The sequence below is a fragment of the Dreissena polymorpha genome, chromosome 2, assembly GCF_020536995.1.
Source record: "Dreissena polymorpha isolate Duluth1 chromosome 2, UMN_Dpol_1.0, whole genome shotgun sequence".
Classification (NCBI taxonomy): Eukaryota; Metazoa; Mollusca; class Bivalvia; order Myida; family Dreissenidae; genus Dreissena; species Dreissena polymorpha.
In genome coordinates this window covers 126,641,559-126,667,549 of record NC_068356.1, presented here as the reverse complement: position 1 = coordinate 126,667,549, position 25,991 = coordinate 126,641,559, and the positions used below count along the sequence as shown (strand labels likewise).

General features: G+C 37.2%; 1 protein-coding gene across 1 annotated transcript in view; it reads right to left on the bottom strand.

Annotated features, from left to right (window-relative positions):
- Positions 1-6,726: 6,726 nt before the first annotated feature.
- The window catches only part of LOC127870066 (uncharacterized), a 43,259-nt gene continuing 23,994 nt past the window's right edge, over positions 6,727-25,991 (bottom strand). The window contains exon 4 of the mRNA XM_052412723.1: positions 6,727-9,930. Coding sequence (XP_052268683.1) covers positions 6,727-9,930 — 3,204 coding nt within the window. The remainder of the gene's footprint in view (positions 9,931-25,991) is intronic.

Below are 25,991 nucleotides of genomic sequence, written 5' to 3'. Positions count from 1 at the left end.
CGATAACTATAATGCAAAGATTAAAGTCCTACGTTCGCATGAATCGCAATGCTTGACGCTCGTACATAATTACTTTATACCCTCTTGAAACGATAGTTTTACGCTTTTGCTCACGTTATAATTATTGTACTTCAGTGGACTCACTCTTAGTTGTGGTACATTTATTATATGAAAAACGTGGGATGGTTAATTTACTTCTTAAACACGTGCCGTATAATTTTCATCTCACCAAAATTATTCGAGTAACGAAACATTCATCACATGGAATATAAATAATGGTTAATGAAATGTTATTTGTTTTATGTTTTCTAATATTTATCAAACAAAACGGTTAAATATATAAAACGCATAGTGTTGATATTCTTAAAAATAAGGAGTGCATAAAAATCAAGTGTTATAAATTCATTTGAACCATAAAAAAACAAATTAGTTACATACCCGGACCTTGTTATGGAGCCAAACATTGAACAAAGAGTAAAACAAATCTACAAATCTTAAAAGTTTGCATTAACAATCCCCCAAAGCCTTACAATTTACTAAAGACCCACGCTACAGTATGCAGGTTTGTTCTCAAGAAAACATATCTGGCGTTTGATCTTGGGTCTGATCGGTTGGGAGACCCACATGGAAATAGCGGCATAATAGCTCAATATGACTGAAGAGATTTCAAAAATAATTGAACCAGGTTCGGCTTACGACCCCCCCGTAGCTTTGAGTAATTTGGATCCCATTTAGTCATGCAAAGTTAGCTAGCAATTACAAAGAGATCTGTAAAAATTTTGTTTGACATATCAGACAACCTTGCGAATGTTGGTATACTATACGGTGTTCAGATAGAATCACATTTTGATTTGCATAGTCAACATCTAGATTGCAAGGACAGGCACGCGAGAACACGAGATCAAGATGCGATAACGCGAAATCAGAATGCAAGATCGCGATATAAACAGGTCATTGTTGATCGCAATTAAATCACGTAATGTACAATCTTGCCCGCCATAAAATCTCGTGATGTAGAATGATTCTCGATCTTATGCATAAAGATGCTCATCCTAGAAAGGGTAACACTGTTCACGAGTCTCTTGAACGGAAGCAACCACTTAAAATATCTTGATATACAATTTTCCAGCCCAGGAAACATAAGACCAAAATGGAGCTCATTATAAAAGCTAATGATGTAAAATGAAGCTCACTATGAAATTTCTGATATACATGGCGCTAACCTTTAAACCTCATCACAAGAATTTACAATGGTCAGCGTAGAATCTCGTGGTGTATGCTTGTGTTCACCTAAATCGCGTTCTGTACAATATTGCTCAAGCTAGACTTATTTTATGAACACTGGTGCTCGCTCGACAATCCCGTGATGTACAAGAGTGCTCTTCTCCTGATTTACGTGATATGCTATGATGCTCGCCCTAAATTCACGTGATGTGTAATCGTTCCCACCTTATAATATCGAGATGAACAATATGCTCACCCTTGTATAACGTCATAACCAAATAGAGCTCACCCTAGCATATCGTGATGTACAGTTTTGCTCACCCAATCATCTCGTGATGAACAATGGCGGCGCTTTTCCCGGAATCATGCGATATGGAATCGTGCTAATCTTAGAAACTTGGGATGTACACTATCTTCTCACCACAGTTTAACGTGATGATATAAAAAGCTCGCCCTAGCATCTGCTGATGTACAGTGTAGCTCACCCTATTGTCTGTCGATGTATCATGTCGCTTTACCCCAAATCTCTGATGTACAATGTGTTCGACCTAGCCCTGGTACTTAATTCAGAAACTCGATATGTACAAATGTGCATGCCCTTGAATTTCGTGTTGTACAAAGGTGAACACCATTAAATTCCGTAATTTCCAAAAATGCTGACCCTAGAATATCTTGATGTAAATACATGCGCATCTTAACATCACGTAATTTACAATGGTACTAAATATAGAATCATTAGATGTAAACAGGTCCCCACCCAAGAATCTCGTGATGTTTAATATCATTCACTTTTAAATGTTATGATGTTGTATGAAGCTCACTATACAATCTCATATTGTACACTGATGCTCTTTTTAGACTTAAATTATAAACATTAATTAATGGTCTTCACTCTTGAATCATTTGATGCACAAAGACGCTCACTCTTAAAACGGGTGATGGGTGATTTTGCCCATTCAACAGCCTCATGATGTTAACTGGTTCTCAATCAGGAAGCGCTTGATGTTCATTGATTAACATTCCACACTCTCGTGTTGTTCAATGTCGCTTACGGTAGAAACTCATGATGTTGAATGGTGTTCACTTATCATCTCAGTATCTACAATCACGCCAACTATTAAAATAATATCACTCGATCAGTGGTGCTCATCCTGCAATCTGGTGCTGTAGATTCGTGCTCACCATTAAACACCTGATGTAAAATGATGTTCTCCATAGACCAACGTTATGTGAAATGATACTCATCGTTGATGCTTTTGATATACAACGGTTCTTCCAATGTAAGAATTTGACGAAACAAAAGTGCTCAATTTACAGCCAAGTGATGTTCGATGGCGCTTCTTCTAAAAGCACGTGATTAACAAAAGAATCTCGTAATGTTCAAGACTAAAGAAAACGCTGTGCACGGTGCTCACCCTGGAATGTACAATGGCGATCAATCTAGAATATCTCGATGAACCTAACCATAGCATCTCGTGATGTCAAATGGTACTTTGTGTTTTAACTCGCGATGTGCCCTTATGCTCAATCTTGTTAACATAATTGAATCACGTACTGTTCATGATACTCACCTTACACTATTGACGTAGCTTTCCTTATGAGACACATGGCATGCGTAAATAAGACCACGCCTTTTTGACCACTATACAAGAGCCATGTTAATAATATTTCTATCCAGTTTTCTCGACATGTGTTTAAAAGTTTTTATAAGACCTATTACATATTTAACGTTGCGCTTCTGGAGACGGCACTAAAGGATTCCCCATATACTAGTGGTACCTAAGTCGATTGGAGCAGCATCTGGAGACTTCGGCATCCATTCTTACCCGTCATTAAAGTTCACATTCTCCTTAAGAAACTTGAGGGATGTTAAGATGTGTGTCTTGGGGCACTGTATTGAAGGAACACCATTGACTTGCGACCTTCTAAAGTTTAGGAACGTCATCTCGTTGAAACGGCTTTAATATTGTATTGCTATATAACTTGCGATTAACTTAAGTTACTTTATTGATAAAGGGAATCTTGTTTTTCTTGTATAAGCCAACAAATACCCCCTTAACTTAGGCACTAATTTGTCACACACAATTATATAAATGACGAATATCAATGTTGAAACTTTCAAGATAATGCTTTTTACATAATATATTTACACGATTTGTACGAGTGTTTCAAACAGCATATGCTAAACGTGTGTACAGAATATGGTAAAAATATAATCGGCCCTCTCGTACAGAGGTTCTAACAATAAAATAAAAAGATGTACTATAATGATTACAGTAGAATATTTTTGTTAAATGACGCTAGCCTCCTTTGATGGTCGATTATGCTCACTCTGTTATCTGGTGATGTTCACTATTACTGAATCTAGAATCTGATGTGCAAATATTCTCATCATACACTTTCTCGACGTAGACTGGTTATCACTCTTAAATCATGTGATGATTAATTGTGGTAAGTTTTGAATCGCTCGATGTTAAATGATGCTTACTCCTACAATGATGAGATGTGCAATTGCGCAAAGCATACACTATGTACAAGTTAAATAGTCACTTTAGAGTCTAACTAAAATGGTTATGTTATTCAATAACGCTCACGACAGAAATTCACGTGATGCACAAGATGCTTAAATTAGAATAACATGATCTACTATACAACCCTAACCAAGGATCTATATGCTAACCTTAGAATAAAATAATGCACAAGGCTTCTCATCTTAAATCAAATGATGAACCACGATTCTATTTCTAAAATGAGGTTTGATTGCGATAATATGCAACAGTGAAATGCTGTTTTTTGTTAAATAAATACAGCCGCAATAAAATGTGCCTCAAGACTATTACAATCCGCCAAACTGGATTTCATTCCAAATTACGCTTTCAACCGAAGTGGGGTTAATAGTTTATTTTATAAACTTCAATGATTCGTGCAGATCACTGAGCATTATTAAGTACGAAAAACTGTGAAACACACACTTTATTTTGTGCAAAAGTCCTAACAAATTCGTTATCAAAAGGACTTAATGATAAGTCAGCACCTTGACGTAGAACAAAATACATTATTGTAATATCTGTTTCTGATATCTCTGAGCTGATCAGCTGGAACAGCAAACGTGCAAAACTAATGCCCAGCTTGTATTCAGTTGATGTTTATGTTTACGAGGACGACAAAGGGAACTACCCGTCGCCAACGGGCACGTAACAAAGTACATTTGAAAGGAAAAAAACAAACACAAACACAAAGCAGTGAGGTAAACGTATCCACGGACAAGTCGAATGCTTCTGAATGGTTTGTGGAAGATATGGCCTCTCATACCAGCTGAGGTAATTTAGAACTATATTCCGTTGGTTGTTATTGTAAGAATCGCTAAAAGCTGTCAAGGGCGAACAAAAGGCATGGGCCCATTGCGTGCTATGTAGTTTGTGTACTTAAATATTGTGACCTAGTTACATGTTCTGTACAATTACTTTTTATTATTGTACATTTTGCAACAAGGTTCTTCTCTGGGTTTAAACGATGGGAAACATGTATAAAAAATGTATTGTCTGAATAACATTGTATAAGTTTCCAATAAAATTACTCATTTACCGTTCAATACAAAAGCAAATACTACAAGTACTTTAAAAATTATTGTCATGACACAAATATTTATGTGACATTGATTGAAGAATGAATGAAAATGACATTTGGAAGAGACACGAACAATTTAATGTGAATGGATTTTGAATGATTTCAGTACGTTATTTTCTATATACTGATGATACGAAATATTGACTCGCCGTTTCAAGGCCACATATTTTGCTTATTAACATGTACTTAATGGAATAAAGTTAGCTTTTATAAAATTGAATTCGCCATAGGTTACCGCCCTGACTTTGCGAAATAAATCGCTAAATAGCCGTGTTTTATAACCAAAATGTCTAGAATGGTTTTGTTAAGCTTTCTTCGGTGAAATCACCGGAATCTTTAAGTCATAACTACCGACACATCTGTAAAGTTTAAAAATGGCTCCTTCATGCAAATGTTTTTTGGGCGTAGTATATGGTTTTGACACACTTGGTAATGTATTGCTGATTTTCTATTAGATCGTACTTAAACCATCGTAACGTTGATATCAAATATATTGACAATAGTTTTAAAATTATATGCAATAATAAACATATAAAGACACACTATATATATTTATTAGCATTGTTATTTTATTATATTTCTGATGTAAGCTTTTTAACTGCTTATTTTTGTCTTCTTTCGTTCATCTACAAAGGCATTTTTACAGTATGTAAATCTTAATTTCATAGCCTGAACTCATTTTAATAACTACGTTATACATAATACATTTTCTATACCATTCGCTTAAAGAATTAATCACAAGTGCATGAGAACATCAGATATGAATAACTCATGTTCAAGTACCCCGATACTGGTGAGTAAATCTTAAACTGGAACTACTACCATATTGTTCACAAATAATTATAAATGAGACTTTGATTTTAGAGAGAAACAATATTAAATTGGTTTAACGAAGTGATTCTATAAATAAAGAAAACGCATAGTGATTATAGTCTTAAAATTGGGCTAAATACGAGCTTAAGAAAATCAACTGAAATAAATTACTTTGAACGAAAATAACAAAATATTTGAGTACAAGAACCTTGACATGCATGGCACCTTACACACCACAAAGAATTAACTACAACCTTTTGTTATCCTTCACTAATCCTTAAGAAAATAACTAAAACAAAGAACCACGATTCATTAGGCAGGTATGTCTCCCAATCAACATACCTCGTGTTCGGATCTTGGGGATGATCAGATCAAATACACCCATAGAAATGTCACCGTTATTTCCAAACATGATTACAGAGTTTCTTTTGTTACATTTGATCAAGAAACCCCCGGAGCTTCTTTAACTCTCTGGTTACGTGTATGGCGCGCGAAATAAGTGATCAGTTACAACGCAATTTGTATGAACTCCGACAACGAATTGAAATCTGGGTAAAATCGTTGGCAATTACAAAGGAACTTCATAGGACTTGTTGGCAGGTTGTATAAATTAGTCGCGTCTAATTTTGTTTTGCGACACCGCAAAGTAACTTCAAGGTCAACACATGAACAAACACAGTCAAGTCATGTTCAAATATGTTCACTACCTTGTAATGTAGTTTAACTATTCCGACCGACTTATTTGACGAGTCTTCAATTTGAATACTGCAATAAAGTAAACTTGCTAAGGTTGATAAAAACAAACATAATGCACAATCGTAGATGTAAGGATCATTTGTTAACATGACCTTTCAACATATTTGATTAAGTATATCGGCAATTTCAAGTAAATTTAACTTTTTTTATAACCTAGGAACTTTGACCTTAAGGCTTCGATGTTGTAAAATACAGATAAACTGCTTTCCACTAATGTCATCAGCTAGGTACCACTTGTCATTGCTTGTTTCGCCCTTTTAAACCTAGGACAAGCTCTAAGTGGCGGGCGGCAGTGTTGATCAGACACTACCCATTAGTGGATGGCTTCCAGCTACTGGCGTTCCTCCTTAGCCACAGCCAGCTGGAGCTTCTTTCTGCTGCCTGTGATACCTTCTTAATGGCCAGCTTTCTCGCCTGTCCCTCTATTCCCATATCCTGGAACATCTTTCCCAGCGATGGTGCAGGAAACCCTCTGCATCCCACTTCAATCGGGTAGTTCCATGCTCTCCACCCGGCCTCTCTACATTCCTGGACGAGATCTTCGTACTTGGCCTTCTTTCTCTCATGTGCCTGAGTACATCTTTCTTCCCACGGGACAGTCAGCTCTACCAGGATGATCTTCTTTGTCTTTCCGGAGACCATCACAATGTCTGGGCGTAGGGTAGTGTGGACAATGTCTGGAAACTGCAGCTGTTTCATAAGATCTGCCCGTAGTTCCCAGTCATTTGTGCCGTCTAGGATACTCGGATGTCCTCCCTTTGTACCCTTCATTACTGTCCCTGCTGGTACAAAGTTGATGTGCTTTGCCCCTGCATGTACTCGTGCCTTCTTCTTGTGTCTCTCAAGTGTATCCGCTACCTCTCGGAGTACCTGGTCATGTCTCCAGCGGTATCTCCCCTGGGCAAGTGCTTCCTTACACGAGGACAAGATGTGGTCCAGGGTAGCTCTTCCTCCACATAGGGTGCATTCTGCTGTTTCTATCAGCCCCCATCTCTGGAGATTCGCCGGTGTTGGCAAGACATCATAAACTGCCCGGATCAGGAACTGCAGTTGAAAAAACTGGTACTTCCAGATATCTGTCCATGACAGTTTCCTCCCTGTTGTCTGCCACTTTGTCCAGCTTCCCTGGCTCCCCATCTGGACTGCTTTCACCTTTCTTATCTCTTCTTCTTCCTTTCGGATTTCGCTCTGAACAAGTTCTCTTCTTTGGACTGTTGTGGCTGAACTCCACGGTTGTCTAGTGTTCAAGCCGAGTCCCTGTCTACCTTGACAACTTGTTCCCACTATGTCTTGATGTCTCAGTCGACTCTCTGCCTGCTCAACTGCATTCGATGCTGACCATCTTCTTCCAGTTCTGACCTCTATCCCTGCATTTCTAATGCTCATGTCACTAGAGTCTCGTAGGGTCAACACGAGCCTTGCCTTACTAACTTTGTACTCCTCTACAATTGATGAAAGAGGGAGCTGCAACATTCCGGTTCTGTTGTAGAGTCCAATACTTGTCATACATGATGGAAGTCCGAACCATCGTCTCAGGCTCTTGTTTATCATGCTTTCCAAGCTATCAACCGTCGATGTTGGGATCTCATACAACATTAGTGGCCACAGAAGACGGGGCAGGAGGCCATGCTGGAAAAGCCATGCCTTGAACTTCCCTGGTAGGCCTGTTCCCTCTATCTTTGCAAGCCCATTCCTCAGTTGCTGCCTGATGCGCTCTGTGTTATTTCTGCTATCACCCAGTGTGGTGTCAAACCATTTACCCAAGCACTTGACGGGGTTGTCAATAAGTGATGGGATATCCTCGCCCTGTACCCTGAGTGTTGTCTTCTGCCAGACTTTACCTCTTCTCAAGATAAGAAATCTTGACTTCCTTGGTTTGAAGGCCATTCTAGCCCATGACACAACATCTTCAAGGGCTGATAGGATCCATCGAGCTTGTATGTGGGACTCTGTTGTGATAGTCAGATCATCCATAAATCCCCTCTGTGGTGGAAGTCTGATATCTGTCTGGGTCTTCGGTCCCCTTGACTCCCTGTCTCCGGCTTTGATGATGAGATTCATAGCGGCGATGAACAGTACTACTGACACTGTGCAGCCGGTTACAATCCCCTTCTGAAGCTGTATCCAGGATGTTGTAAAGTTCTTTGTTGTGAAGCGCATGTTGATGTTTCTGTAGTAGCTTCTGACAATGCTCTGAATATGTTCTGGTACATGGTGGTGTTTCAGAGCAAACTCTATTACCTGGTGGGGTACCGTGCCATACGCATTTGCTAGATCCAGCCATACAACTGTGAGATCTGTCTTGTTGATCTTAGCTTCCCTGATTAACTGGCTAATAGCGCATGTGTGTTCAATGCAGCCAGAGAATCCTGGAACACCTCCCTTCTGTGCTGATGTGTCAATGTACCCATTACTGGTCATGAATGTTGTAAGACGCCTGGCAACCACTGACATGAAGATCTTGCCCTCCACATTCAACAATGATATTGTCCGGAACTGTCCAATATCCTTGGAAACCTCCTCCTTTGGGACGAAGATGCCTTCTGCTCGCTGCCACTCCACAGGTACATCTCCTTTACGCCAGATCACCTTCAATAGTTTCCACAACCGTCTCAGCAGTTTTGGGCATGACTTGTACACCTTGTAAGGTATTCCATTTGGGCCTGGTGCTGACTTGGATCTAGCCTTCTTGATTATATCTTGGACCTCCTTGAGGGTTGGTTCTCCCTCAGTAAATGCAACAATGGGCATGGGTACTGGGGCTATGCGTTCATGTCCCTCCATCCGCATATGTCTCGCCTGATCAGAGTGCGTGTTCTTCAGATGCTCTTCAACCTCCTCTTTAGAACAATTCAGCTGTCCCGCTTTCTTCTCTTCAAGGATTTCCTTGCTAAAACCATAGGGATTGGAAAGAAATCGTGATCTTTGTCTGGCCTTCTCCCTTCTGGCTTTTCGTATCCTTTCCGCTTTCCTCAGGTCTTGAAGTCTGCGTCTGGTGTGGTCTCGTAGTTCCTGTAGACCAATTTTCTCTAGCTCTGATGCCTGTCTGTACTGGTTCCACAAGTTGCGAAGGTCCTTCCTCAACTTCTCTATTTCTATCTGCCGTCTGTTCTTGGCGACTGTAGTCTGCTTCCTTTCCGATGGTGTCACCCCAAATCTTTCCTTCCCGACTGCATATATCAGTCTACACATACTCCGCAGTTTCCTTTCTACTGTTTCAAGTAACACCTGTTCCACGATGCCATCTACATCCTCATCAAACTCCTTCCACTGTTTCTCGTTCATAGCTGACCATTTGATGCGCTCTAGTCTGTCATCTGTATGACTGCCCTGGCTACCAAGATCATGTTCTGGTCTTGTAGGCTTATCCACCTGTTCCACCTCAGATTCGTGGAGATCCTCAGCACTGTGGTGTTCTTCCTGGCTGTGGTCCTCCTGTGTCTCACCAGACAAGTCTGTGCACTGTCTCTGCTCCGGATCAGGCTGACAACCCTTCCTAGACCGGTGTATCTTGAGACCGAGAATAACATCTTTATTTGCGAAAATGTAGGCCTATATTTTCTATGCTATGCCGTTTGAGATGTAAACTGTACATGTGCTTGTTAATTCGACGTACAATGCACAGGAATGTCTATGCCAAGTAGCACGCTGTTACACAATGAAAACAAAAATAAAAGACTCGTTTTACAAGTTGAAATTTGTAGATGTAATGCGATTGGTTAAACTGAAAATGGTCAGAATCAAGATAATTCACCCGACGAGGAGTGTACTTTTGTCTTTCATCATGAAACTAACGCACACTTTTATAATACCTGTTGTCTAAAGACAAACAACGATTGGCGGAATCGGATTTTATGCACAAGGTCATACATTATTGTCATCGTGTATTAATGTGATCTGTGATATGTTATTAATATATTATATACCGGATTCATAGGATATATCCAAATCAAACCAACGTATACATTATAATCATTTTTGTTTTAATGAAATAGACCAGCTGTAATGTATCTCTTTATTATTATCGTTATTTAAATTAACTTTTCGGAATTGAAGATTAAGATCTCTTTGATTATGTACTGTCATATTGGATGCGCATGTGTATAGGAAACAAACTTCACATACTAGTGGCTAACGTAAATACTTCAAATAATTATGTATTATAATCATTGTTTTTATAAATGTAAAACGTTGTATTTCGTTGTTACCGCCGTTACAACTGTGCGTCTATAATGTTATATATTTTTCTGAATATTAATTGTTTGTTAGGTATGAATTTTATTTTCAAATCACCCTATTTAAACAATACATCTGGTCATAACCGATATATGTAAAATATTAATTCAGTTAATGTTGACAATTGCCTTATTTTTTCTTGTTACCTGTGACGCGAACAGTTTGTGGAAAGGAAACGATTTGGAAGTTTAGGTTTCTCTAACAGCGAGAATAGATATGCATTGCATAAATCGGATAAAATGGCATCTGATTTCACTTGTTGGTCGTGACAAGAGTTTAGCGATTGCCCAACACTGCTCACCTAAATTCGTATTTGTAGAGAACGAACTTGGTGAGACACATCTTCATTAACATAAATTATTGACAATATAGTTCAAATCCAATCTAAGTTTACATGAAAATGATTTAATATGTAACGTGAATCAACCATGAGTAAGTAAACAAAAAATGTCGCAAACATTTGTACTATTCTTGGCAACTAAGGGTAAATCATCAATTAAGCCAAAGATCAAATATGATGGAATATTTATCTTACAAATACTTAAAACATATATTTTATACGCCGCCTACATTTTTATACAAAATGTATGATGCAAACTTTGATAAGAGCATCAACTAGTGTAGATCTCAAATTAGCATGCATCCGTGGTCAATATTACCTCAGAGTCAATATCGCTTTTTATTTCCATATAACTGAGAGACTATAACATATTGCATTGATGGTGTGACGATCTCGATAAGTATGAGTGTATGTTGACACTGAATAAACAAGCTGTTAAGTCAAATCCCCGAAAAGATTTTCTTTTTTTCATCTTAATTATTCATCTATCGATGTAGGCAAACATATTGACGATGCCTAAATATTTGGAAATAAGTTGCAGTTGTACTATTGTTGTCTTTTACATAAACAATCACAAGTTCTTGTTTTATGGATATAAACAATAACTATGAAACTCGTGATAGTTTGGAAAAATTGATACGAAAAAGAACCATTTGTTCCATAGAGTTACTATGCGACGATGCGACAATGCGATGCACATATTGATTGTTGTGCTCATCTCATAGACAAGCAAAACCGTCTATAGATGATCATCCCATATTGCGTCTATAAGAAATCTCGTAAAGATCTCGATAATATAAAAGTCAATATCCCGCATTTTCACATCATCTCAGGAAACAAATAGGGCAAAATTGAACTGATGTTATATCAGCCAGAACGACAAAAAGGAAGACCCTAGGACTAACCATTTGTGTCTATGTGGCCGGTATATTTGTCATTCTTTTGTGTAAGAATGGTGCGGGTGGAAAACAGTACAACACGTTTAAATGACTAATATACCCACCAGAGCAACACAAATGGCAACAAAACCGCCAACAGTTCAGATGAATGTGCTTTATATGAGCCACATAGGCACCATGACTTAAATGCATGTTTATCGTTTTTATAATCACGAATGTCATCTGGCGGACTTACGTTAAGATCACAAAAACTAAATCAAACAGAGATCTGTAGTAGATCCTTCGGGCAAGAATGTCTGAATAAAATAGTTCTTTTACATTCGGCGCAGAATGCAGCCACGGAACATTGGCCTATTTCCCTCTGTTTGGAATTTGTACATGTTACGACACTTTCGCGCCATTGCGCGGAAGGTCACGTGACGTTAACGTCATATTAGTGAGAACATTGTGTTTTGGATACATATAGAGTTAAATAGATTCAGAACTAGACACAACGCTTTCTTCCTTGTATACGATCATAATACATGTTGGTGCCGTGACCAGCTAGTCAATAGTCGAAATATGCAGCTGACCAAGCTTATTGCGATGCGCGCCGGTCATCGTCGCCTTAAATCCAGAGAATTAGAAAGATTCGACTCAACCGAGTTAATGGCATTCGAGTACGAGAGGTTACTTCACCAGATTATAGAAGAAGCATGAGAAGTGAGAATTCACAACTATAAGATCATCAAAGTATCGGAAACAAGAAGAAATTACATCGAACGTTTCACAAGACGAAAATAACAATGAGCAACCGGAATCCGATACAGAAATTGTTTGCACAGTATACGAAATACAACCAGGTCTTCCAGAATTGAATCGGCACACACTTCACGAATCTACCACGAAGAAGATGACCAACAAGAGTGTTTCTTTTCAAATGTTGCCAAAATTATCTCTGCCGTCGTTCCGCGGGGATATAGTAGAGTGGCAGACGTTCTGGTACATTTTCGAATGCCATGTACACCAAAACCAGGCATTATCACACGTGCAGAAATTTGCATATCTTCGTGCATTAGTTCATGGCGCAGCGAGTTCATGTATAGCGGCATTCCAGTTAGCTAACGTGAACTAAATGAAAGCTATCCAGCTACTAAAACAACGATTCGGACAGAAAAGATAGCGGAGGCGCTGATGCAATCGCTGATCCAATTTGATCCACCAAAGAACATTCCTGATAGTCTTCAAGCATTTTATGAAATAATAGAGACCAGAATACGAGGTTTAGAATCACTAGAAGAGTGCCAAGAGCCATATGGGAATCTGTTGGTGCCTATCATAAGAGACAAGTTACCGGCCGCAGTGCGTCAAAGTATGGCACGTGATCATGGGACAAATCGCTGGAAGCTTCCCGACCTAAGATGTGCCATTGAGAAAGAGATTGTCATCATGCGAGAAGGTGACACGAGTAGATGTCCCAGGAAAAAAATAATACCGTCAAGATCAAACGAAGACATTAAACGTCGGAAGGTGATCTGTCATTTCTGCTATGGAGAACATTTTGCAACGAATTGTAACAAGACAACCAACGACAGGGTTCAAATTGTTAAACCGAAGAAATTGTGTTTCAACTGTCTGTCAAACTTACACCAAGGATCACTGTGTAAATCCCACAACAGATGTCGCAACTGTCAGCGAAAACATCCTACCGCCATCTGTGAACAGAGGAATACGAGCTCTTCCCTGAATCCTGATGCCTCTCCATTCCAAGGCAGCGCTACGGGACATACGATTCTGCATTCTTCCACACAGGCAATATATAATGTTCTCATGAAGATCGCCGTTGGAAAAGTAAGTTCCGACAACTGTATTATTGAAGCAAATATCTTGTTCGATGCAGGTGCTCAGTGATCTTTTATCACAGAGAAACTTGCGAATGATTTAAATGTTAAGGAGACTGGTACAGAGACTATCTACTTTGCAGCATTTTGTCATTCATCTCAAAATGTGCAGATAATGAAAACCGCCACAGTGCACGTTATCACTGACCGGAAGAAGCGGATCCCGATTGACGTCCTAATTAAAACCCACCATAGCCGTCTCGCTTTCAAACTTACAGAAAAACATCACGTCCCTATCGAGGTTTAAAATAAGCACACTCAGTCACTGCTCATGAGACGTTAGATATTGCGATGCTGATTGGTGCAGATGCTTACTGGAATATAGTTTAGAATCGCGTTGTAAGAGGCAACGGACCTACGGCAGTACAATCGAAACTTGAATATCTTCTTTCTGACCCGCTGCCAAATACAAGCGCACGGACAATACACCATATGCTTTACGTTATGACGTCACCTTTGAACACCGTTGACTTCGAGCAATTTTGGACATTGGTGTCCATAGGCATCACGCCGGAAGCGGAGGTGACTTCCGATCCGAAAGAACTTCAGACATGGATACCTGCATATTTTTCAAGGATAACCAAGACAGTGTGAAACTGCAATGGAAAAAAGACCACCCACCATTACCAACGAATAATGATGTAACCGTCAGTCGTATGCAGAACATGATAAAACGTCTACGAACAGACCCGTACATATTCCAGAAGAACGACGATTTAATAAATGAACAGCGAGAACGTGGATTTATAGAATCCGTAAACAAAAATTAAAGCCAAGCCATCCGGTTCACTACATTCCACATCACAGCGTGCGAAAAGAATCGCTGACAACCCCAATACGAATCGTTTACGATTGTAGCTGTCTGAGATCGTCTAACGAGCCCAGCCTGAACGACTGTCTTCAATCGACTCCACCGAAACTGAACGACCAAACTGGTATTCAAATGCGCTTCCAATTAAACAAGTACGCTGTTACAACGGAGATCGAAAAGGCATTCGTGCATGTTGCCCTAGATGAAAGAGATCGTGATGCTACCCGGTTCCTATGGTTACGAACTCGAGATCCAGACAGTCCATTGATGAAGTATCGGTTTCAAACGGTATCGTTTGGCGCAACATGCTCGCCCTTCATTTTTTGTGCGACTATTTTGAACCATCTAGACAACAACAAGGAAAACTGGGTGAGTGTCCATGTTCGCCGCGATATATATGTTGATAACATCGTTTCCGGTTTCCAGGAGGAGATTGACGTCGTGAAATTTTATCACGATACCCGGGAATTGATGTCGGCTGCAAAAATTCAAACAACGCGCCTGGAACTCCAATAGCAAAATTTTGCGTGACAGAAATAGTGTTGACTGTGTACTCGACACTGATGAACAGACGAAGATTCTGGAAGTGAGGTTGAACTCAGATGAGGACACATTGTGCTCTCCACTAAGAAACATTGCTGTTGTTGAAACTGTGACAAAGAGAGCAAAATTACAGCATATTTCGAAAAAGTACGACCCCCTTGGCATTCTTACACCGGTGACTATTCGTACAAAGGTATTGTTACAAGAACTGTGGAAAATGAAGTATTCATGGGACACTCCCTTATCACGAGAGATATACCGGAATTGGAGCGACTTGGCATCAGACTTGAACACACTTGCATCTTAAAGAGTAAATCGTTACCTGTTAAAGAACACATCAAGCAAGTGACGCAAGTATGACGTCATATGGTGCTAGAGTTTACATCTGTACCGGACATGAATGCTCCCTGTTGATTGCGAAGTCCCGCGTCGCTCCTCTCAAATCCCTTACCCTACCACGGTTGGATTTGATGGCTTGCCTCATTGGGGCGCGACTTACCAAACACGTTCAAAACAAATTGGAGATTTGAGAATGTACAACTGTGGACTGACAGTCAAATAGTCTTGCACTGGTAAGCTTCTACACGTGCTCTACCAAGATGTGTGAAAATTCGTGTTGCTGAAATAAGCTCACTTCTACCAAATCAAGAGTGGCGATATTGTCCTACACAAGATAATCCCGACGACCTGTTAACCCGCGGAATCTCAGCAGAGCAGTTCATGCAAAGCGATCTTTGGGTCAAAGGACCGCGTTGGGTAACGGATCCCGGAAGTTGGCCGTGACGGGAACCCAAGAACACAGCTGTCTGCGTCTCAGAAACATGTTGCCATCCATCAATGCAAGCGGTTATTGAACCAGACCAACAGAAAGTTCACGCAGTTCAAGCGGTGATCTGCATGGAGTAATACGGTAATTTACAGCAGTTACTGCGCGTGACAGCATATGTATTACGATTTATCAAGAAATGCAAGAACAAAAGCCTATCACAGTCTAGATCATTGACTGCATCTGAGCTACTTGATGCAGAGAAAGTATGGATATCGAGTGTTAAACACTCTTCATATAAAGAAGAAATTCAGTGTCTTTGAGATGGCCATTCACGAGCGACACTGGTGAAACACCTGAAAGTGTTCATTGATGATAGGGGCTTACTGCGATGTGGAGGACGTTTACATAATGCCCCGGTTACAGAGACTGTGAAGTTTCCTTACTATTACCACAGAGACATAATTCACTTGACTAGTGATAATGAACACTCATGAAAGAATTCTACATTCTGGTCCAAACTCGACAGTGACTTTCATACGTCAGAAATACTGGATTCCTGAAATTAGACGATATGTGCAGCATGTGCTTAAGAAATGTGTGCCATGTAGAAGAGTTGTCGGCAAGCCATACTCTTCACCGGATCCACCACCGTTAACCGCCGTGAATGTTGAAGAAGCGGACCCATTTACTGTGACTTGTTTTGACTTTTCCGGAGCGTTACAGGTACGTAGTACAGACGGTCAGAACACGAAGGCATTCATTTGCCTGTTTATATGTGCTTCCACCCGTGCAGTTCATCTGGAGCTGGTACCTGATTTGTCCACAGACACGTTCATACAAGCTTATCGCAGATTCTGTAGTCGACGCTCAGTACCCCGGATGATGATTTCAGACAATGGAACAACATTTGTTGGTGCAGCGAACCAAATTAAGAATCGTTTCGCGTCCGAGAGAATCCGTACGGAACTTAGCAGAAAAGGAACAGAGTGGCGCTTCATCATCAAACGTGCTCCATGGTATGGAGGCTGGTGGTTTGATTGCGTTAACGAAAACGTCTATCAAGAAACTGCTAAGACGCTCTTACGTTGACTTCCATACGTTATCGACTGTGATCATGGAAATAGAAGCTGTTATAAATGATCGACCCTTTACCTACATCAGCATTGCGCAGAGTGACTTGCAGCCGCTTACACCTTATATTGTTTCTGGTCGCTAAATCACAGTGCTACCCCACAGCCGTGACGTGGATTTGGATCCTCAAAATGTTATCACCAGAGAGAACATTTCCAAACGAGCGCGAATGCAGCAAAAACCCATCGACGATTTCCTATGCAGATGGAGAAGAGAATACCTTACAGCATTACACGAAAACCAGCGGATTTCCTGGCGTAATAAGCATACGATTTAAGTCGGCGACGTCATCATGGTACACGATGAAGGTCCACGGTCACGATGGAAATTGGCAATGGTCGAGACGCTCATCCAAGGCAACGACGGACGAGAACGAGCCTCAAACATTTGGACTGACGGGATAATTACGAATCGCCCAATCACCAAACTATATCCATTGGAGGTTGGGGACAGTGCTATAAATTGATTGATAAATGTTGTAGCGAAAGACAATAATCGTGCTAAGAGGGTTTTGTTAAAATGCATTTTCGTCCCTGCTGTAATATTAATGTTTAATTTATAAAAGTATTTGTGTATTGCTTTGATATTTAAGTGCATTTATTGTTGTATTTCTATGTGTTTATGCATATTTTGCGACCCCGAGTATGTTCGGAATTTGTACATGTTACGCGCCATTGGGCGGAACGTCACGTGACGTTAACGTCATATTAGTGAGTACGTTGTTGTTTTTGGATACATATAGAGTTAAATAGATTCAGAACTAAACACAATGCTTTCTTCCTTTTATACGATCACAAGACACCCTCACAGGTATAATCTTGTGTTGAGAGGATGAAATGTTGGATTAATGTTTTGCTCCAAACTTTGCCTTGTCTGGGCAGGATTCAAACGAGGGATCTTCCGATTCCTAGACCAGCATCCTACCACTAGGCCACTGTCCCTCATTGATTGACTTTTTTTCCATAAATACAATAATATATTTCATTAAAAAGCATATAATCGAAATTAATCTGATAAATATCGTGCTTAGGTGAGCTAAACAATACGGTTGTGTCACGTTCCGTTATCCTGCAAACTAAGTAAAGAAAGACATGTGGATGATCTCCCTTTACAAACCATTACAATTTATGTATGATATTGAAGGACATAGGCTAGTTTACTGACCTGAATATGTAATTGTAAAATGGAAATTGAAATCGTTCGCATATTTGATGAAAGCGGCATTGCTAATTTAGAATCCCTATTTTAAGGAACGCTCCGAATTGACGTATACGCATTCGCCACTTGCTAGACATTATTTGTCATTAAATTTATTTAATACAAAATGCGTTATTTTAAAGTATCGGGATAGAATAAAGGACGATGAAATTATGAAAACTTAATAAAGCGATTGCTTTGTTTGTTAAATGCATTTTACTGTGGTATTTAAATGTCGATTTTAAAATTGTTCAGCAAGTTTATAAAACATGTTTGGAGGGAAATTACTCGTGTTTTAAGTGTTATAAGTTTAACTATGCGAATTGTTTGCCCTTGAACCACTTATGGAACTTACATTAACATTATGACGTACACGACTTAATTTGTATATATTTTACAAACATGTCCTAAATTGTTAATTTTCAAATAATTTTATGAGTCATTTTAATAGGATCATTTTACCATATATAAATTGTAAAACAAAATAATCAACGCCAGATTACACCCACTTGTTAAATATAATAATGTATTGCTTTTAATTTCACGAAGTATACTTATTAGGACCAAAATATTGTTATCACTTTTCCATTCGAAATTTTTTTATAAAGACAAAACAACAACACATATTTAGTTAGTTAACAGTCTGATGTGTTATAAAGAAGCATATAGACCTATACAATAAAGAAAAAAGAACGACACGCATAAACCATAGTATAATAAAGGTATTTTTGCCATGGTGTACACAACTTGGTTAAAGGTAAAGAGAAAGGTTTGCCAGACTTTACATGAATAGGTAAGTAAAACGATTAGAATTAGATTGAATGACCCCAGTTTGACTGAAAACGTTCAAAATGTTTTGCAGTTGTTAAAATGTTTCTTCTTGTTATGCAATTTACATGAAACAAAGAAAGTATGAAACCCAGCGCTCGGTGGAGCAGCTTCTATAACAAAAGACAAAAGAGAAGTCACTAAAATACATATAAGTCAATTTACAAGTTTCATGTAAGCACATTTGATTTGAATAGTTTGAGTATAGTACGAAAATCATGAGAACTGTTAATTAAACATGATAATGTTTTTCTCAAATTTCTCTGTTATGACACTGAATTTAAATTAGCCACACCAACGCTGGATGACGAAAGCAGTTTTTTTTTATTACAGCTTTTGTAAGCAAAATATCACTGGATATACATGTGTATAATTTACGGAATGTAATGTAAGATCATATGTAGATCTATACCATTTATTTACGTGACTTTCATTCTATGTTTGGTAGCTGCGTTATTAACAAGGTTGAAGTGTCTTCTTATTAGACAAATAACAGTGATGTTAGTCTAATTTATTCTAGTTTAAAACTGTTATAACCTAATGAAAACCTTAAATGTTCGCCTGAACTTCTGTCAACCAATTAACCATGCACTATATCAAAAAGAAGTTAAGCTGTCTTATATATTTATATTTACCAATTAAATCGCTAATAAAATAATTGTATTATCCAATGAAGTGAATAGTTTCAACAAGTATTTCGCACATTTTCACAGATCAATTATCTAATCACCATGTTCTGTAAGCACTGTTTGGGGTGTGGTTTAGAACCAACAAACATAGAAAAATACCACACTACTCTAACGGTGACAAATGTTTTGATAGTTAATGTGACCATACGCACTAAGTAAAGGGTATACAGTCCAAACTGCCCGAGCGACCGCCTGTTAATAGCGACCAACAGTCAATAACGACCACACCGATTTTCTCCCGAACGATTTCGCTATATATTGAACCTGCGAATAAAGTCCACCTGCGAACAAAGACCAAAGACCGCCCTTTTACATTCCCAAAAGTCCATTTTGATAGCTTACAACGACCACTGCAATCATAAAAATCAACGATTTTGCAACTTTCAAAAAACAAAATGGCCGCCATGACGCTGTGTAGTCACGTGATACACATCTTACCAGTGGACTCGTCGGTCGATATGGAAATATTGGCAAGTGACAGTTTATTGCACTCGATAGCAGTTGTTTGTTTATTTAACACGCATTGCTAATTGGTAGTCGCCTGCTTCTTTATGCATTTGACAGTTTGTCAAAAGTGTAAAAATATTGCCTTTGTAATAAAGTGACTCGCGATTAATGTTCTGATTGCTGAAAATATCAAAGACAAGTTTGGGGCTTTCATCAATTCATTAACACATGAAAAATGCATAGATAAGACATGTATATGTGCATGTAATTATGCAGACATTTTGCAGTGTGTATACACAAACAATGATGTCTAAATTGTAATAACAGATCAAAAAGGCAAATAGAATAATAGAAAAATAGAGAAACAATAGGTGTGCTTGATTAAACTTCATGACACAAAGGTCAGGCGTATAATTGTATTTAAGTTAAAAAAACAACAACAATATAAAAACAAACAGCGATCATCAAGTTTAAGTTCCATGTTTGTGAGAAAATGGCATTAAATAGTTCCCATTCAATGTCAAAGGGTGCAAAATTATTGTTTGAAATTGATATTGTTCTCAAGTTATCATATTTGTACTAAATGTATTTCTTGGCACCTGCTATGCTTGGTATGCATTTATTCATTTTACACTTGTATAAGTATAGCTTTATAAACAAAAAACTAGTATTTATTGCCCTAGCAGATTTTTGTTAAATATCCAAGTAGACAAATTGTCTTATTAATGAAAGGAAAAGATTGTTCAGGTAATATTTCATCGAGAATTCCTTTAGATATATGACATTGCCAGAGTAAGTGTTCTAAATTTGCCTCACTTTGTTTGCAAAAAGAACATAATGGATCATTAGTTATTTTAATTTTATTCAAGAGACTATTTGTCCTAAGTATTCTGTGAATTATTCTGTATTGGAAACACTGAACCGTTATATCATTAGTTATTAAAAAGGGTAGCTTAAATATACAATTCCATTCTTTTTCATTCATTGTGGCATTTAGTTTAGTACACCATTTTGCTTTTACTGATGTTTTTATATTATTTGTATTAAGAAGTGTGTCTACAGTAGTCTTTTTGACCCAGATTCTTTTTTCAGAAAAAGTTGAAATAATGGGGGAGGGGTGGGGGAAAGGGTTTTATAATTTGTTGGGAGGGACAAGATATACAATACTTTTTTATAAATTTATCTATTGCTCTTTTCACTCCTTTATAATGAATGATACCTATGTTCAAATTGTATATTCTATTTAGTTCATCTACCGATAAAAAGGTTCCAATTTTTAATACATCACCTAAACAATAAATTCCAGCATCGAACCATAATTTTAAGAAAACAACTTGAATTTCCAATAAATATGTGTGGGTTATAAAATATTGGATAATACAAAAAAACTTCCTAGTTGACTTCTAGTTTACCACAATAAATTGAAAGGCTTTTTGGAACATCTATCCAAAAAGCTATGAAATTTTGCAAGATATATTTTAAACATAATGATAGCTGCAATTAAAGAGTTTATAAGTATCAAAATAAAGTGTTGTTATATCTACACTTGGGGACTTTTCTAACGCATCACTTTTCAAACATGAATATATCAGTTATGAGTAAAGATATTGATTTAAAATTTTACATGCGATCATTTGACTACATTCTATGCTAGCTCATTCATAAAATCATTCATCTGTGACGATTGGAAGCTTTAGCACGTGGGGTAGGTGTGGTTCCATATTTTTTTACGTGGAAATGTTGAAACGCGATTAAATTTTAGTTTCATTTCAATGTTATTATTTAAGGTGGGTTCTTACACAAGGAAAACATAAAATTAATTTACAAACAATATAGCTCGTATGAATATTCAGGAGCGCAATCGCGCACTTTGCATTTTACAGGCTACCTTTCCTATTTGCTAAAGCGTCTGATCGTCACGGATGAATGATTTTATCGTTAGCTTGCACATTTTGTAGTGATCACATGTGCAATTTTTTAATAAAAATATTTACTCATTACTGAGATATGTAAGTTTTAAAAGTGTTGCGTTAGAAAAATCACCAAGTGTAGTAAACGGCGACGTACATGTTATTCCAATTTAATTTCAATTTCATAATTCTAGGTAAGTTTTTACACAAAAAAACATAGCATTAATTAAAGAAAACAATATGGCTCGTATGAATATTCAGGAGCGAAACGGCTCGATCGGCATGTTGCAAGCCGGCCAGTTATTAAGACGTGTACGTTTATGCGTTTTACTTTTCAAATTATTTTTTATCGTTGTACGAGTGAATTTGATTTTGAAGTGACATTTTTAATTTGTTAATTTTTATATTTTATTGTTTTTAAATTTCAATTAAATTTTCAGGAATTATCAGATATATGTTGAATTATTATTGGTCCAAATTTCAACACAAGCCGTTAAAAAGTAAGAGAGTTATATTGATATGATTAAGTGATGCGTTAGAATAGTCTCCAAGTGTATCCAATTTTTTTAAAGGATTGTATTTTTTTGTAACCTTGTTAGTTTCACTGTTGGTATAAATTAAAAATGTTTTAAACCTCCTTCACTATATTCTTTCACTATTGTTGTTAACTTGATTTTGCTATGTCTGTACCCAATAAAACTTAGAATTGAAGTTGTTATTGAGTTTAAATTTGAATTTATTGGGTTAGACAGTGATATGAACAAGTGATTGAATAATGACACGATAACTGTCTTCACAATTACAATATTTCCAATTGGTGTAAAAAAAAAATAGTGTCCAATTTTTCAGAATATTTTCAATTATATGTCTTTCATTGTAATTTAATAAATAATTTTTGATAGGGAACTGAGCAACAGCCGATTTAGAATCTTTAGATCAGACCTGAAACCAACGTTGTATGTATGGACCGAAATTAAAGAAAGAAAGTGTATTTTGTACCAAGGACCACTCCAACGAATCAAATGCCTTTTTGAAGTATATGAGGAGAGGTAAACCTGTGTATCTTTTTTTTCAGTGTAGTGCATAATGTCATAAATTTATCTTGTATTTTCATTTTGCTGAACCATAGCTTAACATGAATTGATAACCCCCTTCTGAATAAATATTATTATACATATCGGGGGTAAAATATGTGTCCTGCAGACAATATATATTAGCTTCTTTATTCTTTTAAGTAATTAAAATTTGTATCCTCTTCAATTTCCCATGCTTTCCTCTACAGTTTAAAGAAAATAATTTAAATGTTATAAATATAATTATGTTTGAACAGCCAAATTTGGAAGAAACAAATAAACACATTCCGGAAAAGTGATATTTTAGGTAAAACTGTCCAAGGTCAGTAGCTTCGTCAAAAATCAATAGACCGAAACGACACAACTCAAACTTGATCTGTAAGTCATAAAGGTAGACTCACACACCAAAAATCATATAAATATATGTAAGCGTTTAAGCCAAAAAAAATCAAAAACTATTATTAACAGACAATTTGTCCAAGGTCCAAGGTCCGTAACATCGCAAGAAGTCATTGGAGATGAACGTGACATGCAGGTTGATTTCCCACAAAAACATAGTAAACCATCTAAAAGCGTTCAGAAAACAACTCCGGAAACGGAATTCCGGACGGACGGACGATGCTTACGATTTAATTGGTTAGATCTTAACTACACGTACAGTTACTATCCAGCCAAAAAAGTTCTACGTTACATTCTATGGAGGTGAATGTAAAAGCCGTAAGAATGTGATTAATTAAATAAAACTAAATTAAATAGTGATGATGTCTTCACACGTATACTTTCGTGAAATCATGGAAAGTGTCTACTTTGATTTATCAATTCGCTACAGGGTAAATCAACTTTTGCTTAAGTTCTCATTTGAGTTATGGACCAAAATCTTTCAAAATGGACTTGCACACGGAAAACCAGTTTCCGACTTAAAAAAATTGCATATTGTTATTAATCTTTCGTTGAAAACAGAACTATAAATACGTTATCCGATGTATTTGTATGTATGTGTTTCCTTTAAAAACGATTTTGTCACTTTTGGTTATGTCATGGAATCGTGCAGGAATTTTGACAATTTTATCCCTTGTATTAATTTTTAGTATATTTTTTGTATTTTTGTTTAAAGTTCCTGTGGATATTGCTTAAAAAGTGAGTGAAGTCGAACGTGCATTTAGCACTGTGGTTGAGTTGAAAGATATTTAAAGGTTATTTTTGCTAAGCGTTATATTTCAATTAATGTTAGGAAACGAAATATTCCAACAAAATATACCTCGTTATCTTCAATAGTTGATATAATCTTTTATTTATAATATATACAACATTAGTTGTTATTATAATGTCCGCCAGTGTTTATTTTACCTTAATATAAAGTAAATTTATGTCAAGAAGTAATAGTAGAAATAACTAAAAATTTGAAACACATGTAATTATTTTTTAATTTAAAACAAAATACAGGAAAATGCAAGAGATATAGTTACGATGGACCGTAAAACACCGGAAGACGGGTGTTAGGCCTGCGACGCAAACACCAGTTATCGTTACCTTATAAATCATCGAAACCATGAAATATAGCGTAACCACGTAAATCATCGACATCATTAAAGACATGCCTTCATTTTTGAGAATGTCTGGTGCTTCTGCCTCACAAACCATTTTTGTACGCCACTACACATTTTCAAGACAATTTACGAATGAAAACAACAACATTGAATACCTCATTTCGCGTAAATCCTTACCTTCTGAAAAAAGAGCTTTGCTTATACCTTTTAGTCCACATACTAACAAACATAAATCTATACGTCCATACAATATTGAGTGAATTCAGTTTTGTTTAAATTTTTGTTTAATGCAGAAATTAGCGCACACATTATATTAAACCCAGCGAGAGTTCGATGGTATTTACATCAATTTATTCCATGCGGCATTGTCGATGATAGAAACCACACTAATAAACGTAAACATGCGTCAATCACTTTGTTTCGAAAATGGTAAAATGTTTTGGACGAGTTCATTTTGTATTGGTGTTGTTGCAGTATAAAATGCTTGTGTTTACCTAATTGGTTTTAATGGTTGGTTAGGTTTCGACATTGCTATCCTATTCTTTCACGACAACCGTTGTATATAAATGTTTACATGTGCATTTTTAACACCACAACAACCCATTAATAGGCTGTGCCTATTTCGCAAGTGCAAATGAGGTACCCATAGGGAATGCATTTGTTTTTATCTTTCAACACATGTGTCAATCTCTATTTTTAAAACTTGATTGTTTTGTTTCCAAATAAGCCTCTGTTATTGTATATAGGAGTCTGGATAGGAAATGTTTTTTTTCTCGACGAATATTTATTATGAAATTTATGTTAACGTTGAAGTAGTTTGGGCGGAAATAGTAAGCATTTGACAATGATTTTGAATAAAAAGTGTTCATATAAAATCAAATTCGAGAAATGTTAAGAATCGTCTAACAATTTGCCAGCTTTTAAACAGACAATAAGTATTTAATATCGCACAGAAACTTGTTATAAACTTTATTTACCTCAATGGCGACCAGTATATATTTTTTTCTTAGTATTATGTACTTCAGAAATTAGAAAGAAGCGTTTTTAACCATACACTTGTATCATTAGTTGGCATCATATACATATTTTTGAAGATACACAATTGTATAAAGTGTTGCTGTTTATTTCCTTAAGTTGACTTAGACAAGGTAAAAACAGCACAATGAGAACTTTGATAGAAGCAGGTCAGCAAAAAGTAAGAAAAGACAACAACATAATTGGATATCGAAATAATGATTTGGGACATATAACGGTAGTGTTTGGTCATGCTT